The sequence below is a fragment of the Prunus dulcis genome, chromosome 4, assembly GCF_902201215.1.
Source record: "Prunus dulcis chromosome 4, ALMONDv2, whole genome shotgun sequence".
Taxonomy (NCBI): domain Eukaryota; kingdom Viridiplantae; phylum Streptophyta; class Magnoliopsida; order Rosales; family Rosaceae; genus Prunus; species Prunus dulcis.
In genome coordinates this window covers 4,698,265-4,715,604 of record NC_047653.1, presented here as the reverse complement: position 1 = coordinate 4,715,604, position 17,340 = coordinate 4,698,265, and the positions used below count along the sequence as shown (strand labels likewise).

The window sequence follows — 17,340 nt, the reverse complement described above, 5'->3', positions numbered from 1 at the left end:
AAATATCATTTTATTTTATTCTGTTAAAAAAAATAAATGGAGCTTATATTACCAAAAATAAATAAATAAAATAAAAACTTGAAAAGATGAGTAATAGTGGAGCCATGGCTGAAAAAAATATTTAACTAATATTTAACATCAAGGAATACCAATTTGACATTGCCCTTCCAGCCTTGCCATTCGATAAGCATGCGCCATAGGCTGCTAATTTAGGTCTCAACAATTTTACATCACTTTCTACAATTGAATTTCGGATTCTAATTCAGATTGAAAAATGTTCCGCTGCCTCCTTGTCAGATGAAATAGATAAAAAGGTACACACCACGTCACAGTACAAAAGGAAGTAAAGCTAAACTATATAATTTTGAACAGAAGGAACAACATTTCATCTGACTTATCAACTCAATGTAGTCAAAATTGGGAGATGCACAAGTGTATGATTGTCAAAATTGGGAGCTAAAAATTATCTGTATCATCTGATGAAAGCTTAAGGGGATGAATTGCAATTCCATTCCGAGCAGATGAGATGTGTCCCCACCTTCCTAGTCGAGGTTCCTGTTGCAAAGGTAATTCACAATGTTAGAAGCTGACGTTGTTTTCATGAAGTGAACAATATGGGTAGATATGGAAACACAACTCAAGAAAATGGACGCAGGATTAGAAACCTAGTGATGAAAATAGTAAAGTCTATAAACCCCCACCCCCGCCCTTCCCAGGAAAAATTAAGAAAAACATTTTAAGCCCTTCCAAGGTTTGCTGCTATATTTATATTTCAAACTTTCATATGCACTTTCAAAAGTTCAATCTTATAGTTGAGCAATCCTTTCAGTCAAAGAAAATGAAAGGAATAAGAGAAGGAAAAAGGCAAGATTATATAGGAAGATTAGGAAGAAGAAGAAAAAAGAAAAGAGAGGTCACCTTCCCAACTCCTGCAACTAGAAATCCACCAGATTTTGCAAAAGCTAAAGAATTCACAAATCCAACCTGCACGGCACAAAAATATTAAGAGTAGAAAAAAGCTTGTTAACTTTTGATTTACAAGACACAAACAAGGTTTTGTAGTCATTGCTTTGGCATACCAAAGGGAGGTCGTGTAAGGGCTTCATGGCTTTGCTCTCACTTTCAACAGCCCATAAACAAACAGAGCCATTACCAGCTCCTGATGCAGCAAGGTCACTGCCTCTGCAAACAGTGACTGAACTGATCCAAGAATATGTTGATGAACAATCATAACTTTGAGAAGTGTGGTCACCATTTTCTGTGCAGCAGAATTCAATACCATCCCATTAGAACACAAGTCAACCAGAAACCCAAGGCAGGTTAAAAACATGTGTAACAAGATTACATTGATAACTGGACGCTTTAATCTACCTTTCCCCAAGTACAATTTTTTATGCTAATTCAAACGTGCAAAGAGAGATGGATAAACCAGCTAAACAGCAAATAAATATTTTCACTGACTGGGAAGAAAAGTGTACACAGAGTAAACTTGAAGCCAGCAAAAGTTATTATTTAAATTTACCTATGTGACCATTCGGAACTCTATCACCATCCTTCTGTTCAACATTTTTGCGTGCAGCCAAAAAAGGATGAGCATTCTTAACTATGCAAACAGGCTTCTTTCGCAGCATGCTCCAAAGCTCAACACTTCCATCATCAGAGCCGGATAAGAAGTCATCATTGCTAATAAAACAACAGCATTCCAAAGAAGATGCAGGGGCACGGAATACTAAACGTGACGCCTCTGGAACCTATTAAGGGAATAGATAATGGTGTCAAGAACATGGAAAGCAAATTGAGTCTAACTACACCACATGGTTTAAAAACACCAAAGTAACATAGAACACACTACTGAAAAAAAGAAACTATCCAAGCACGTAAATCCTAAAAAGGTTGCAAAAGTGTACTCCAATATCAATGGGATCCAAAGGAAACTAGAGGTTCCTATGATGGTTGGTCTTTCAAGAAATGGGACCATTGGGGAAAGAATAATCAGAAATAGTAGCTTCTGTCCACGTGATTTCATTTGAACTAAGTTTCATTTGCAACCATTACCCAAAACACATAAATATATACTTCTTACCTTAAATAACTGCATGCTTCGATCGTGTCCAACAGACAAAACCCGTTCTTTTCGTAGGCAATCAATACTTAATACTTCCCCTTGGTGACCAAATAATGTATCTATGTAAGCTCTACCTTCAACGTTCCATATCTTAACTGTTCGATCATATGAACCAGAAAAAAGTTCTGATGCCCCTTGCCTGAAAGTTAAACATGAAACGGGGCCTCTATGACCTGGAAAAGCCTGTTAAAAAACACAAATGCTGATTAAGAATAGAACTCAAGAACTCATTGTTTCCAGATTCACAAATGTTGCTTCTAATAGAATTTGAAGGGAGAAGATGGAGAGTGGGTATGTGCATGATAAAATCAGAAAATCACATATTTTACCGTAAAGACTTAAGTTGAGAAACAATATTTCCTGAGGCCTGCCATTTTAGTATTTTCTTTAAGATATTTTCTAAACTATAAATCAAAAAATCAGACATAAAACCTAATCCGTGTCTTTAACTTGGAAATGCATCCCAACAGATCGACAGATGACTCAGCTTACAGAGAACGCTGCTTTGCCAAAAGAAAAGCATGTACTTCTGTTGGATCAAGCAAAAAACATACTTCTCTTGTTGTTTAAAGAAAATAAAAACAAAATAGGTCATTTACATGATTTGCAGGTAGGCCCTTGCCAGTACAATAGAGATTTTACTGTTAGTGAATTGTCCTTAGAGTATGAGAGGTCACCTGCATTCCTCTAACCTGATCAATTTAAGTGCTTTTATTAAACTAAAACCTCCTAACCATATATGTTCATATATTATTCTATTCCACAACTAACAAAGTAACTGACCAATCATATCTACCTGAATATGCTCTCGTGTACGAGTATCCCACAAATGAATATGGCGATCTAAGCCTCCACTTGCCAAATACCGACCATCGGAGCTAACTGCTAGAGCTAACACATGTTTACTATGCTTTGTGGCTCGACCCTGTGGATCCTTAACCCCATGAGACTTTAATACTTCATTACGGGGCCATAGATACTTTTCACTTTTCCCACTATCTACATCCCAATGAAGAATGGTGCCATCCTTAGAAGCTGAGAAGCCCTTGAAGTCATCCTCGGACAGAGCCACAGCAGTAACAGATTGTCGATGCTTCACTGAGATCCGAAATTCATCAGTAGATTCAGGCTTTTGAACCCTGAAATGAGAGGATTAAGCATGATAATTAGGAACATGCTACCACAAATTAAAATATGAAACAATCCGTTAGAAAGCATACACTTCTCCAGTTATGGAGCAAAATCCAGTTGCTCCATTCTACGTTTAAAAATAAAAAATAAAAAATAATAACTTCCCAAGATTACCATCAAGCTTAAGGTGTCAGAGCTTAAGCAAGAAAGCTGATGATAGCATCTGATCAAAGTAGCATTAAACCCAAAGGGGAGTTTATAAAGTTCACAACTTTGAATCTGAATACCGATCAAATGCCACTATAAATTGGTCGAGTTCCAAAACAATAACACCACCTACAATCTAATCAAAAAAAAAAAAAAAAATACAAGAACGAAATTGATTACCTAGAAGCAATGGCACGGCGAACTCGGCCACTGTCCTCGAGCTGCTGCTGCTGCAAAATCTTGGCAACAAGCGAGTCTCTCGCCCCTTCCTTCTCACCTTCTTCATCACTCTCATCCTCCTCATCTTCCTTCTCCCTCCTTGCTAATCCTCGAACCTTCTCCAAGTACTCTTGCGCTATCCTCTTCCTCTTCTCATCTGCAGTTTCTTCTATAGCCTCAGCCTCCTCATCTTCCTCTCCACCGCCCTCCCCATCCGACCCAACGACGCCATAGTCGTCGTCTGAATCGCTCTCTATCTCATCACGGTCGATTTTTCGGCGTTTCTTCGATTCAGTGCTAAAAAACGAGTCTTCATTGAGAGAGTAAGTCTTGCTCTTTTTGGCTCCCTTAGGTCCCTTGGGAGCTGAGCCTCCTTTTTTCTTGTTCTTCATGGTTGGAATGTACGGAATGTGAGGCAAATGCTGCTACTTCAGTTGCTAGGGTTTTACTTTTGGAGGGTTTAAGGTTTAAGCGGCGAAGAAGACGGTGAGGAGCTTTTAGTGTTACAATTTCGGGTCATGGGTTGCAAATACCCATTTTAACCCGGATTTGATTGATTTGAACTTTGTTGTTGCAAGCCCATCAAATAGCTGTTGCTATTTTCTGGGCTCCAATGTTTAGTGAGTTGGGCTTCTACATTTTCTGAATTTCCAAAATTACCCTTGACTGCTGCCTACCTTAACCAAATAATTTGATGGCAACTAACGTCTTTCCAAATGTTAACAGTCAATCACAACATCAATTCACTTGTCCATTTTCATGATCTAAAGGTTGAATTATGCTATCAACTAGCTATAAGTTTAGTGATATTTCTATTCTCAATGTTGACTGAAATTGAAAGAATAACACCAAAGGAGAAAAGTGAACGTGGAAAATATAACTGGACTAGAGTTTGATTTTAAAACGGCATTTATATCCCAAAAGAAATAGATTAGACTAATTTAGAGTAGGTTTTTCGCGATTTTCTTTTTAATAGTTTAGACTATTGCTTGTATAAAAAACTACGTTTATATTCATCATGCAGCACTATCGATACAAATCCTCTCTGTATATTGAATAACATGATGTGGAATTAGTTCTGAATTTCCACAACCCATTCATCCCCTTTTACAGGATACAGTTACAAAAATATCACAGAATGTTGCAGCATATTGGAAAATTTAAACAAAATGGGAAGAGAATGTTGGAGTTCTAAGTTCCCCTCGGCACCTAAAAAAATCCAAATATTGAGGATCGATTGTTTGATCTATTAAGGGGGAAAATAGGTTCCCTCGTTAGTGGCATCACTAAAACTGCCGAACTAGCAGCATCTGCTAGTGCTCTGAGGTAACATCTCCTTCTGAGCCTCTCCCTTTCTTCTTTCCCTCTCCATGCCTTGACCGCCTCGGTGCCTCATCCTCACTTTCACTATCATCATTTCTAGAGTTGTTACCAGCACCGTACTGATCTTCCCGGTAAGCCTTTGATGCTTGCTGATAACGTGCCTCATCATCTGGTCCACCAGCTAAACCTGGAATCTCTTGACCCTTCCCCTGGCCTGAGCCAGCACTATATCTCTCATTTCGATCATTGGAAGGTCCCCTTGGATCTCTCTTCTGCATCCTGTTAGTGTTTTGAGATGATGGTGGTGGAAACATTGGAGACATACCAGTTGGCCGACCAGGCCGGCCTGGATTTGCACCTCCAACCCCCATGCCTCCCATAAATGGTGCACGTCCAGGACCCATCATCATCCCATAACCACCAGGTGGAAATCCAGGTTGTTGTGGTCGCCCACGAAACATCATGCCAGGCGCGGGCCCTGTAAAATCACCAGAAAACCTGGGACCATATGGATTGAAACCACGAGGGCCCACACCAAAAGGATTTGGCATACCAAATCCGTCAGGTGCAGGTCCATAGGGCATTGCATCAGCACCCATCATTCCTGGGGGAAAACCCTGCATCCCAGGCATAGGTCTACCACCTCTTGCTAGTGGCATGTGAGGGGGCCACATGATTCCTCCTCTGCCTCTTCCTCTGCCCTCATTTCCTACCCCCGGAACTGGACCAAAGCTCTCTTCCTCATCGTCACTTTCTTCCTCTTCCTCCTCTTCATTGTCCTCAAATGGGACAATGTCTGGGTTCTCACCACCATTCTCCGGATTGACTCCCTTAGCTTTTTCTTCTTCGCGTTTTGACTCTGCCGCAATCGAAACTGCCTGTACACAGGAAATGGTATACAACATTCAGTTTCATCAAGTTGTGGACACTGTATTTTTTTTTTTCAAGAAAGGAGACTTAATAGTCCAAAACAATTTTTGTGCTGCCCCCATGCACTACAGTAAAATTGACTCTTACTAAACTGATAAACACACTGTAAATATTTCTGTTTCTAAACCCTGAAACATACCATAAGTTCACTATCTGGCTCAAGATAAAGCAAGGAAGCCAACTGCTCACCGATGGAGGGCTCTAGCTCTTGACAATCTCTACTTATCTGCAATTGTACAAGCATGACAATAAGCTCAAAAGCTAATTTTATTTGTCTTAAGATACGTCTACAGAAAGTAGTATCACATCAGCCAGCATACATGTTCAGAATAATAATGATTTCAAGTAAAAAAGCATGGTGAAACAGCTAAGAAAACTTGGGCATGTTTAGAAGTTATTAAAATAGCGTCCTATCAGACAGTTTCATTTAAGCTCTATATGATGCATCAACACTTGTATTTTTGTAGCACCTAGCCCAGGCATGGTCCCATAACATAATCTGTGTCATTGGGCAGGGATTCTATGGTATGGTTCAAGTAATGCAAACTAATTTGTTCATAACACACACACAAACCACAAAGAGACATACAAAAGTATGTCCATACATGTATACATATAGATTCTTGCATTGTAATTTTTTTACACACCCTGAGTTTAAGAATCATTCCTTTCAGGCTATATCTTATGACTGAGGTGCTGCTGTGATTTAGCCTATTTTTATTTACGGTTTTACTCCAATATGTGATGTTTTGTTGTTATTAGTTTTAGCTTAGTACTCAAGACTGTTCAGTGGACTCCTAGTCCTGTATTGTAACTTTCATCTAATCGAAAACATTATGTCTTTTATAAAATTAAAATAAAAAACTACTCATACACCCGTCAGGTATTCAACTTGTGGACTCACCCTCCAGAAAATACTACTACAGGGGAAAAGGTGTAATTTTGCCCAAAAGGCCTTGGCATGCATGATCAGTAACACATTACCACCCACACACAGAGAGGTTCTGAAGATCGTCTTTCAAAGTTTTAAGTCATAGTCCAATAACCATCACAGTTACTAACAATACTAGGATGGTGAGGTGAAAGCAAAACCAAATTTCAGGAAAAGAAAAAAACAAATAGTAAGATCATGTTTTCGGCTGATTGAATCATGGATTAGCATGACAAACCTGCAGCCTACTGATACATGCTGAAAATCCTGACAGAAATAATAATTGGGTGACTTCACAATCAATCAAGACAGAACATACAAAAACTAACAGAGTTTACATGAGTGGATCTATAGTTTTAAAGCTCCAGATTGTACCTTTACTGGTAAGTTCTCATTGTAGGGGTTCCTCAAATGACGAGTTTTGTGAAAGGACAGTTCACATAGCTGCATAAGAAAAACTGCAATTAGTCATGACATCTTATCATTTTACTGTTTATTATATTTAAACTTCAGCTGCTCTATTCTATAAGCTTCTCCTAGTTTCCAGATGGAGTAGTGGTCCCAACTGAACCTTGGCTCAGGTGACGCACAGGAGAGGGTTAGGTTCAAATCTTATGAATTCAAAAGCTCCAAATAATTTTAAGCCGAATACAAGTACAGCCAACTCGAATCTTGATTCTAACCAACAATAGGAAGAAATAGAAACAAAAATAGTAACTATTAAGATACAAGGCCTCAAACAAATGAAAAAAAGATATTGTCGATTATAACCAAATGGGCTCACGTAATCAAAGTATACTATTAATGTGATGCACTAATAATTTATTTTGATACTGGTCCCCAAACAAATATCTTGAAATATTAATGTAAATTTTCTAGCCTGCGACAATAAGCTCAACAAGGAGATGAGAAACAGAGCCATACTCATCACCATGACCCAATCCATAAGAGTAACCACAACAATAATAGTAACACATAGACTTGATACTGAGAACTACAAACTTTGTGGGATCCTGTAGTTGCCATCATTTGCAGCAGAAAAAAATAATCAGAAAGGGGATGCAAATTCTAGATCAACACATAGAAAGTTGCCATAAAAAGTTCAACAAAATAATACCTTTAACCATTTGACAGAGAAATTTCTCCCATAATGCGCAGATCCATGTGCATATTTCCAGTTCCCTCCACTAACAGACCCACCAATTCTGGACATCATCTTTGCACAACCCTAACAAAGCATAGGTGATTTTAATTCTAACACCTCCAGTAGATTAAAACCATGGCTTTGAAATAACTTGATAGAAGAACAAAATAGTAAGCTATGAGAAACACACTGGAATTTAATTTGCAATCCTACCTGGAAATGTCGAGTCCGGTTGACTGAGAAAATTAAAATCACATTTTCAGCAGAGTCAAAAGCTTCATTAAGTTTGGACTCATTGCTCCTTTGAGTTGCCCACACTCCTTGTTGTACAGATAATTCCAAATTTTCACGGTTGCAACTTTTAACAATAAAATACCTAAGGTTTGATGTTCGAAATAAATAAGTACATTCAATCTTATAAAAACAGGTGCACTAATTAAACATGGATAGAGGAACAGTCTATAGATATTCTATCACCTTGGAAGAATCATATGACTACTGAGTATTGTCTACTACAGAATAAAATTTCATGGAAAAGATGATAATTATAGTAGGGCATTAAGGAAATTTCCAAGTAGCAGTTTGCCCATGCACTTTTTTATAAAAATCTTTGAACCTATTCAGCCATCTTATAGCATAACTCCGAAAGCCAAAACTGAGTGTGAAATTTATGTGTAGCAAAAAATAATTTCAGCTGTTTCTTATTACATCTATAGCACCCACAAAAGCAAGTCTTGCTATATATTTTCCTTCTTCTGAGTGGAGTGGAAGAATAGAACAATAGAAGAGTAGATCATTCATCTTTCAAAACAAAATATAATTAGCTCAAGAGCTTAATGGGAGATAGCAACCTCCAGTGTACAAATCATAAAGAGAAGTAAACTACATACTGAAAAAGCAAAACCCATACATCACATGGTCAAATACAACTTGTACAGAGTAATTATTTATAAAATTAACTAATGTGGGTTTAAAGAAAGCTAGTTACAGCTGATAACAGTGGGCAGAACTCTCTTGGGAAAGTATTGATGAAACAATTTATCTTTTATAAAATGCCCATAAAGAATACAGAAACTGATTTACACATCTAATAAAAAACCTTGGGACTCTGAACACACCTAGATATTCCTTGAGGCAAAGGCGCACTTCTATTTGCCTGATTGGCTAGGCCATTGGGTAGATTTTGTGTCTGCGTGTGGCCAACCTGTTGTTGGGTTTGTTGAACCTGTTGCTGCTGGTGGACATTAGCAGACTCTCCTGTTGAAGGTTTTCCCACCACACCTTGATAGACGGAATTGGGGCCTTGTGCAGACTGATACTTATCGGCTTGTTGGGGAAAGCCAGCATTCCGTTGTTGATAAAATTTATTTGAGGTGTTGTAATTATAAGAATTCAAATGCTGAATCTTCTGAAGGACTTCTTCCACAGGAGGTGGAGGTCCAGGCAGCTTTGCATGTCTATACCGGCAATCAGGACCATTTGGACAAAACCCCAACTTGTACCTGCAATGACAAAATCCTTCCATTAAAACATACACCCTTGATTGACACATTGATGGTTTCTTCACACTGGAACTAGACTTTCAAATAATACGGAGGAGAAACAACAACTATAGATAATTTTCTTCCTTCAACCCTCCTCTTATGCACCTTGAATCTACCAAATCAGATGGTCCAAAATACCAATAACAACAATTTGTAACGCAATTGACCTCATCCGAATCACAATAAAGCACACAATTCTATTCAAGTATATTCAATCCTACCCATTAATCTCCAGATTAGAATCACCAAATTAAAACCATAAAATTCAACCAAATTAAAAAACAGAGAGATGAACGCGGAAATGGGCATAAAGGAACAAACACATACATATTACACTCTTTAATGTCCTCGTTGGTGTGCTTGTACACGCAATCCTGCTCCCTGCACTCGCCGTACAACCTGAAGAAGCGACACACAGGCATACGTGACTTGTCGTATTGATGGAGGAACCCACAGGCCTCGCCCTTCATGCAAAGGCTACGCAGCCAGTGACGGCACACCGTTTGGCGGTAGCTCCGCCCACCCGACCGGTTGGGATTCGGGTGGTTGGGTTGTGGCGCCGCAGCGGCAGGGTTGGTGTCCACCGCCGCAACGCCCGAGTCGGACTGCATCAGAGAATTAGATGGTGGACCCGGGTTTGTGGGGCCCGCGGCTGCGGTGGCGTCGAGGCCTCCCTCGAAGTCGAAGTTGATGTCTCCGTCTGAGTCTTCCATTTGGTGAACTTTGTGTGTAGATTTGGGGTTTGGAGTTTGGGAATTGGGGGTTTGTTTATGTCATTAGGGTTTTACACAGAGAGATGTGAAACGTGCGTTTTGAGATTTGGTTGACTAAAGAAGGAACAAGGAAGGAAGTGAATGAGGAGAGCTGAAAGAGGTGGCTCTCACAGTCGACGAGACACAGCAACAAACAAAGGGCGCGAACACGAAGACGCGCAGAGAAAGGGTTTGGGCGGTCGGTTCTGGTCGGGTGAGAATTTTTGGCGGGTCTCCGGGTTTAGGTTCTCAATTGTCTTTAGGCCATTTAGCGAAAGAAGGAACTAGCAGCCTGGCCCAACCAAACAGAAGTTAGGTGGGCTGGCGATTGAAGTTATGGTGTTTTTTGTTCTTTGTGTTTTTTTGTTTTTTGTCGATTATTGCAATTTCTCTTGTTTTCTTTTTGTGGGTAGCTTACTGGGAGCAATCGTTTAGGGTTTTGTGTTTAACGGGCGAATTTATACCTAACGGATTAGGACATAATCACACGCATAACATGAGTGTTTGAGTAGTTCACCCATAATAAGGCTATATCCATTGTAGTTTATAGCTTTGTATTTGTATTTGAGTATGGTTTACATTGTACATAAAAAGAGAAAGGCTTGCGAGCTTTGTAAGAGAAAAGAGTGAGCTTTGGAGATATTTTGAGAGCTTCCCAGCCATGGCAGATGATCCTCTCTTTGCTTGGAGGTGGTGAGTTCCCTTTTAAGTTGGAGTAGACAAGGTTGATTTATTGCTGGGACTTTTGCATGGCTCCCCTTGATTTGGGGTCTTGGGCATTGAGAAGGTATAGGGGGTGGCATAGCTACCCCTTGTTTGGTGGGATGTGGGGTATGACAAGTAAGAGTTATCCCTTGATTTATAGGTTTGCTTAAGAAGGAGGTGAGGTCAACATAGTGTCCAACACCTTGGTGCATTTGTTCTTTTTTGCATTCTCCTCCTTGTAGGTTTCTATTTGTTGGAATGAGTTGGTTTTTCCATCCATTTTGTGCACATCTTCTCATTTGAAAATCCCAATTTGATTTGTTTGTTTTTTCTTAAAATGAGCTTGGGATTTTTTTAGTATATTCTTTCGGAATCCTAAATTCATTTTCGATTTTTATTTTGTACTCATATGATGGAATAATTGGTCTTCAAGGCTTTCCGAGGGATTTACTCATATATATATATATATATATATATATATAAGTTTATGATTTATCAATGTATTTTGGTAGATCAGATTAAAGTTGCAATTATGAACACACTTATAAACAGAAAACTTTGGTTTATGTAAAATTATCACCACAACACAACGCACAAATTGGAAAAGCAAGCCAAATTTTATAAGTTAGTTTACCAATTCTTTATGTTGATCAAATGGATCATTCACTTGTTGCAATTATTCGATACAGTTATAAACAGAAAAAATAGGGTTGAGCAAAGCACAATTCAACTCCAATCCAGCACCCGAGGAAAAAAGTTGTGAGCATATTGGATCATGGGAGATCCAAACCTGCATCACTTAATCAATAATTTTTCACAATATACAACAATATTTTCTAATAAATCAATGACATCAATTACTAATGTATATAATGCCAATTGATTAAATTATCTCAGTTACAATTCTCCATAAATTACAATGCAATTCCTGCTTTACCAATCTACACCCAATTTCCTTGAATGGAAGAGTTTGTCGATGTACAGAATTAGAGGCGTCGAAGCAGCAATGTAATTCTGCATTTGAACACTTGCTGAGTTCTCTGAAATAAACAAAGTGAAAGCAATGTGGAGTTCATACAACTGGTCACTTATAACTATAAAAATAAAAGTTTCTTTGAAACAAAGGACAAAAGAAAGGGGCAAACATAATCAATCCAAGGGTTTTTCCTCCCAATTTTTATCCCACAATCCATTGGCAAAGTGACAAATATAGCCAGTACTAAGTGAGTGCTGAACATTTCAACTCTAGACTCAAATCATCTGAAATCAGAGTATCTTAATGACACAGATACACAATGTGAAATTATGGAAAATTTGATATATAGAAGTTATAAATGAAAGGAATGGTAGAAGTAAGACTGGATATAATTTTAGAAGACTTGAGTTTTGAAAGGTTTATCTAAATTGATGGGGAAGGTAGAAGCAAGACCAGATATCAAATTAGAAACCAAGCAAAGCCAAAACCAGGTAAGTAGCCAATCCTTAGTTTTCAAACATTTCAATAAAGCTCCACTCAAACTGATCAAAGGTCAAACGGGGTGTGTATAGGTTTAAAAATGAAACCACAGCTCCAGCCCTCATCGTGGTACAAAATGTCAAAATTTAACTCTCATGCAGCCAAATTCTTTGTTGAGATTTATAAGATAAGAAACAAATGTAATACTCTCTTCATTCACTCACCATCTTCATTGAGTTTATGTAATAGTTGTTCTTTAGTAGGAAGTGCATACATCCCTGCAGCAACAGCTTTCCGGATGACCCACCCATGGTGGGGAGCAAACACCTGTGCATAAGCCTTGGAAGCAGGATCCTTCAAGGAATTTCCCCTCCAAATGAAAAAAAAAGAAATATTAATACTTTAACCACATCATAGGAACTTCGGCATCCAAATAATTTTGTAGGAAATTCCACTTCGACCCCTTAGCTGGAGCGAATTTCACTTTGGTTCATGATATTTAAATGTAAACAATTTATACCTACCCTATTACATTGTAGCAATGCTAACTCTGTTTAATGTCAATGTTAATTAAATATATCAGTCACCACACGGTCACCATTTAAACCAATTTCAGGGAAGTAAGTAAATGAAAAATACATTCTCTCCTAAAACAACTAGAAACAACAAACGAGATGCAGCAAAGGGAAGGCATCCATGTATGATTGTACAACTGCTGCAGCTGCTTGAGCGAGAATATATTTTTCATCTCAATTCTACCCTTACATTGGATTAAATAGTGGTCACAGGTCACTAATCCGTCTCATCTAACGCAAAAATTGAAGGAATGAGTAACATTTGCAGACTTGCAGTGGTACAATGTGCACAAGTTTTGGGTATAAATACACAGAATTGAACCAAAATGAAACTTTATGGTGCAAAGTGTGATTTTTGACTGAAACTTAAAATACATTTAGCATTTTCCATGGGCAAATAATCCCAATAAACTTTGCACTAGATGCATGTTTTCCTTAGATGAAGCTCACCATTTGAAATCAGCACCTTCTCTTTTCGATACAATACATATACAATGAAATTGGAAATGAACAAGCAAACAGTCCAACTATAATGCAAAGAAATAGTAGTTGAAAATACGTACTTGGTGACTATAATTTGCTCGAAGAGTACCCTAACCATGTCGAGCCCACGCTTCACTCTCAGCAAATTCCTCGAATGACTACCGGCTTTCCTCACGCAATCCCCTTCGATATCGCGGTCGAGCAAAACCGTTAAGGTCGAGATTGACTTCGACGCCTCCGCGAGATCATGGACCTGTTACCATCCAGAAATCGATCAAATTCAAACGGAAAAGTTCCAGATTTTGATTCGAGTTCATTTCGTTGATTTTCCCGGGAACCAAACGGAAATTTGAAATTACGTACCTTGGCGACGTAGTCTATCTCGGCGAACTTGAAGGCGATGCCCAAGCATCCGAACAGAGGCGACACCAGAGAGCACGCGCTGGAGAACGGCGCGACCTCGATTTCCGCTGTTTGGGAGTTTACGGCTGCCTCGAGCTCTTTGAATGCCTCCGATATTTTCCTCAGAGGCTTCTCATTCGCCATTGTAGAGTCTCTCTCTCCTGTTTCTCTCTCTGCCAAAGTTTCTCTGTTAAGTCTTTTGCTTTTTGTGCCGGGAATGTTCGTTGCTTTGCAGCAAATATTATCAACGCAGTGTCCACGACGCAACTGAATAAATTTGGGGCTGTTTGGATACGTGAAGAAGTCTATCATCCAGCTCCGATAAAAAATAATCTCTCATTTTTACAACTTTGCCATCAATCTGTCACGTCGTCCCATAATGATTATTATTATTATTTTTTGGTTGGTTTAGTTTAATAAACTTATTAGTTTGTTTAGTTTAATATTTAAATTTAAGTAATTTTTTAGCCTTATTTAATTACTTTAATTAGTGAATAATTAGTATTTTAATATTTTAATTAATTTCATATCTTAAATAATAAATAGTAGTTAATTATCTTTAATAATTGTGTGGACTTTAAAATTATTTTTAATCTATGAAATTATTTTAAAATTTGTTTCAATGATTCAAAAACCTATATAATTATTTTAGTATTCTAAAAATGAATTTTACCTTCCAAACCCCAAATACTAAACTAAACAAACTAATTTTGTTTATAAAAAAAAAAAAAACAAAAGTGCACATGAATAATTTAAAATAATTAATTACTATTAATTAAGTGATTTATGAAATTAGTAAAATATTTGAACACTAAATATTCACTAAAATAATAATAATTAAAACATAATTACAAATTAAAGTAATTAGAAAAAGTCTAAGGTATTACTTAATTAAAGAAACTAATTTTTTAATATTTTTTTAGAAAAAAACCTCTTCCGACGAATATTCGTTGGCATAGAAATATACCGGCAAAAATTTGCCGGATTACACATCTCCCGACGAAATTCATCAGCATAGACATAGCCTGACAGGACCCGACCCAATTTCCACTTTGGAATTCGGGCCAAGTCCTGTGCGTGTCCGACACCTGGCGAATGTCGAGCACAAATGACCTTTTTACCCTTCTTGTCTCAAATTCTTTTTAGACTCTCCCTTAGACTTCTGCCGGAATTTTGGCAGAGTCTCCCCTGTAATTTGACCAAACCCAAATTTTTCCACCTGTTAAACAATCAAATAATTTCACACCAACTGCCAGAATAGGATAACCACTTATTTGCCAGCTTCAGTTTTTCAGTAAAACCAGATATCAGAGCAAATTCTAAAGTTCACAGGATTTCAAGAATTTTTTCCCAAAATTCTACCTTACTTGGTGGTGCTGAAGCTAGGGATGGCCCGGTGGTGGATCCTGCGCACTTCTACGGCCTGGGGGCGAAAAACAGGTTGAAAATGTGAGTGGACAAAAATAATGTTCTTGAAAATAATTTTATAAACATAACAACCCCCATTTAAAAATAAGAAGGGATCTAAATCGAGGGTTTGTCTATATTTCAATACAGAGTATTCAAATAAGCATGTAAAACCTACTAATGACTGTACTTGTATAACTGAACAAATATGTAAAGATATAAATGTACGAATATCAAAGAAACTGATATAAAATAACTGAAAGTCATAATTGAATAAAAGAAAACTCAAAATCCTCTGAGAATACCACCTATTTGTACCCCTGTCATATCCGTCAATTCCCCTAGCAGGTCTCGGGCGCCATGCAGTCTACCCGAGCCGCAAACTGGCGAAATCAGGGGACTATGATAAGCCTGATCTGCCGGCAGGTCCTCGATGATACCAAGTCAGCTTGAGTCGCTCAGGCAGGATGCAGGGGACCGTAGTCAGCCTGATCCGCAAATCCTGGCAGGTCTTGGGGACACAGAGTCAGCTGAGCCACAATCCTGGCAGGTCTCGGGACACCAAGTCTGCCGAGCCGCAAATCCTGGCACTCACGGTCCAAGCGTCCCCGCAACTCGTGAGGCAAAGTCAAGTGCACTGACTGAACTAAAATCAGACTGGATGTCCGTAGACATCGGTCCGACTCTGGGTAATCACCAAAAGTAATGGGTACACGGTGGTTTTCTTTGAAAATAAATTATTTTAAGAAAAGTCTACTAACTCACTGCATCTCAGTAAATCTGAATCGTAACTGTATCTCCTCTGGTAAAGTTCTCAACCTCCGCTTTTAATATTACTGGAGCTTAATAATTACGCATCACGTAAATTAAAGTACTTAATAGTACAAATCATACTCGAGAAGAATAGTTCATAAAACTTATTCAAATAAACTCATTTATAAAAGCTTATTTATATAAAATCAATATAAAATCATTTAAGTAAACTTGTTCATATAAATCACTTATGTAACTTATTTATATAAAATCATTCAGGAAAGAAAGTCCACTCACAGATGGTCCGAGCTAATTGGACCCTTCGAAGGTCCCGGCTGCGGGTTGACCGGACCTCTAGTGCCTGATTATCCATAAATAATAAATCAATAAACTGCTGAATAAAAAGAATTTAAATTAAACACCCTACCCCCGACTCCTAGAAATACGTGCGCTCAAGTTTTAAGTTACTCATATGCCCACAATAGCTTTTTAGATAGTTAGAACGGTCTTAAGAGGCCCGAAGCCTCATTAAGCGATAAGATGCCAGATCGGCCGATCCGAGACCGTGGGTTCACGGTCTCCGATGGCCAATCTGGGCTTCTCTGAAGGTTCCTTACAGAGAAGGAACCATGTTCCGCGAATTTGGTCCGAAACGGACGGTCGGATTGGCCAAAATCGCATTATCGCTTAAACTCCAAACCCTAACCCCAAGGTTCGCGATTTCGGAGTATCCGGGACTCCGATTCGCAATCCGTCGAATCCTACACGATCCTGAAATCATGTAAATTGACATATCCGAAATTCAGCGCGATTCAACAATCTGATGACACTGCACCCAAGGATCGCGCGATATGGAAAATTCGTTCGGGCCCCAAACGGACTCCGAATCGAGATCCGCAAAATCCTACGCGCTCGTGACGACACGAGGATCTCAAAAACTGCCCAGAGTTACTCCACCACCCTCGCCCACGCGCTGCAGCATACGCGGGCAGATTCGGGTGTCTAAAGCGATACCGGGTGGCCGAAAAATCTCAAAACCAAGACTCCAAACTCCTATCCTAGGTAAAACACCCAATTTAGAGTTACTTTTGTTCTTGGATATACCCCAAAAAGTGACTAAAAATAGTAGTTTTCGGCGGCCGACGTTTCGGCCAGAATTCAAGTCGAAAATTGATCGCTTTAGAGCTAAAATCGATCGAAACCCATACATCCATCAGCTAGAACACGAAAAATAGCTGAGAAACCATACCTTA

At 38.6% G+C, this 17,340-nt stretch overlaps 3 protein-coding genes across 3 annotated transcripts; all 3 read right to left on the bottom strand.

The window, feature by feature from the left end:
• Nucleotides 1-131: 131 nt before the first annotated feature.
• On the bottom strand, nt 132-4,155 carry LOC117624786 (U3 snoRNP-associated protein-like EMB2271). The gene is made up of 7 exons (XM_034356235.1): nt 3,644-4,155; nt 2,922-3,264; nt 2,084-2,308; nt 1,523-1,751; nt 1,080-1,258; nt 919-984; nt 132-555 (listed from the first exon to the last, which is right to left on the bottom strand). The coding sequence occupies exons 1-7, from the start codon at nt 4,072-4,074 to the stop codon at nt 457-459; spliced, it is 1,572 nt and encodes a 523-aa protein (XP_034212126.1). The 5' UTR covers nt 4,075-4,155; the 3' UTR covers nt 132-456.
• A 554-nt stretch (nt 4,156-4,709) lies between these two features.
• Nucleotides 4,710-10,618, bottom strand: LOC117624920 (30-kDa cleavage and polyadenylation specificity factor 30). Its single transcript, XM_034356446.1, has 7 exons — nt 9,882-10,618; nt 9,129-9,512; nt 8,224-8,386; nt 7,984-8,094; nt 7,242-7,310; nt 6,075-6,161; nt 4,710-5,883 (listed from the first exon to the last, which is right to left on the bottom strand). Exons 1-7 carry the CDS (start codon nt 10,265-10,267, stop codon nt 4,996-4,998), a joined length of 2,088 nt encoding a protein of 695 aa, XP_034212337.1. The 5' UTR covers nt 10,268-10,618; the 3' UTR covers nt 4,710-4,995.
• Nucleotides 10,619-11,736: 1,118 nt separating this feature from the next.
• LOC117626602 (accelerated cell death 11) lies at nt 11,737-14,188 on the bottom strand. The gene is made up of 4 exons (XM_034358354.1): nt 13,889-14,188; nt 13,606-13,778; nt 12,692-12,837; nt 11,737-12,051 (listed from the first exon to the last, which is right to left on the bottom strand). The coding sequence occupies exons 1-4, from the start codon at nt 14,069-14,071 to the stop codon at nt 11,945-11,947; spliced, it is 609 nt and encodes a 202-aa protein (XP_034214245.1). The 5' UTR covers nt 14,072-14,188; the 3' UTR covers nt 11,737-11,944.
• Nucleotides 14,189-17,340: the final 3,152 nt, after the last annotated feature.

Excerpts from the sequence above, each read along its gene's own strand:
- LOC117624786 (XM_034356235.1), bottom strand. The coding sequence starts at position 4,074 with ATGAAGAACAAGAAAAAAGGAGGCTCAGCTCCCAAGGGACCTAAGGGA. Across the intron at positions 2,309-2,921 it reads GTACACGAGAGCATATTCAG|GCTTTTCCAGGTCATAGAGG; the intron begins GTAGATATGATT and ends GTTTTTTAACAG. Across the intron at positions 1,752-2,083 it reads GAAGCATGCAGTTATTTAAG|GTTCCAGAGGCGTCACGTTT; the intron begins GTAAGAAGTATA and ends TTCCCTTAATAG.
- LOC117624920 (XM_034356446.1), bottom strand. The coding sequence starts at position 10,267 with ATGGAAGACTCAGACGGAGACATCAACTTCGACTTCGAGGGAGGCCTC. Across the intron at positions 8,095-8,223 it reads ACCGGACTCGACATTTCCAG|GGTTGTGCAAAGATGATGTC; the intron begins GTAGGATTGCAA and ends ATGCTTTGTTAG. Across the intron at positions 7,311-7,983 it reads TCTCTGTCAAATGGTTAAAG|CTATGTGAACTGTCCTTTCA; the intron begins GTATTATTTTGT and ends TTTCTTATGCAG.
- LOC117626602 (XM_034358354.1), bottom strand. The coding sequence starts at position 14,071 with ATGGCGAATGAGAAGCCTCTGAGGAAAATATCGGAGGCATTCAAAGAG. Across the intron at positions 13,779-13,888 it reads AGATAGACTACGTCGCCAAG|GTCCATGATCTCGCGGAGGC; the intron begins GTACGTAATTTC and ends GGATGGTAACAG. Across the intron at positions 12,838-13,605 it reads GAGCAAATTATAGTCACCAA|GGGAAATTCCTTGAAGGATC; the intron begins GTACGTATTTTC and ends TTTCATTTGGAG.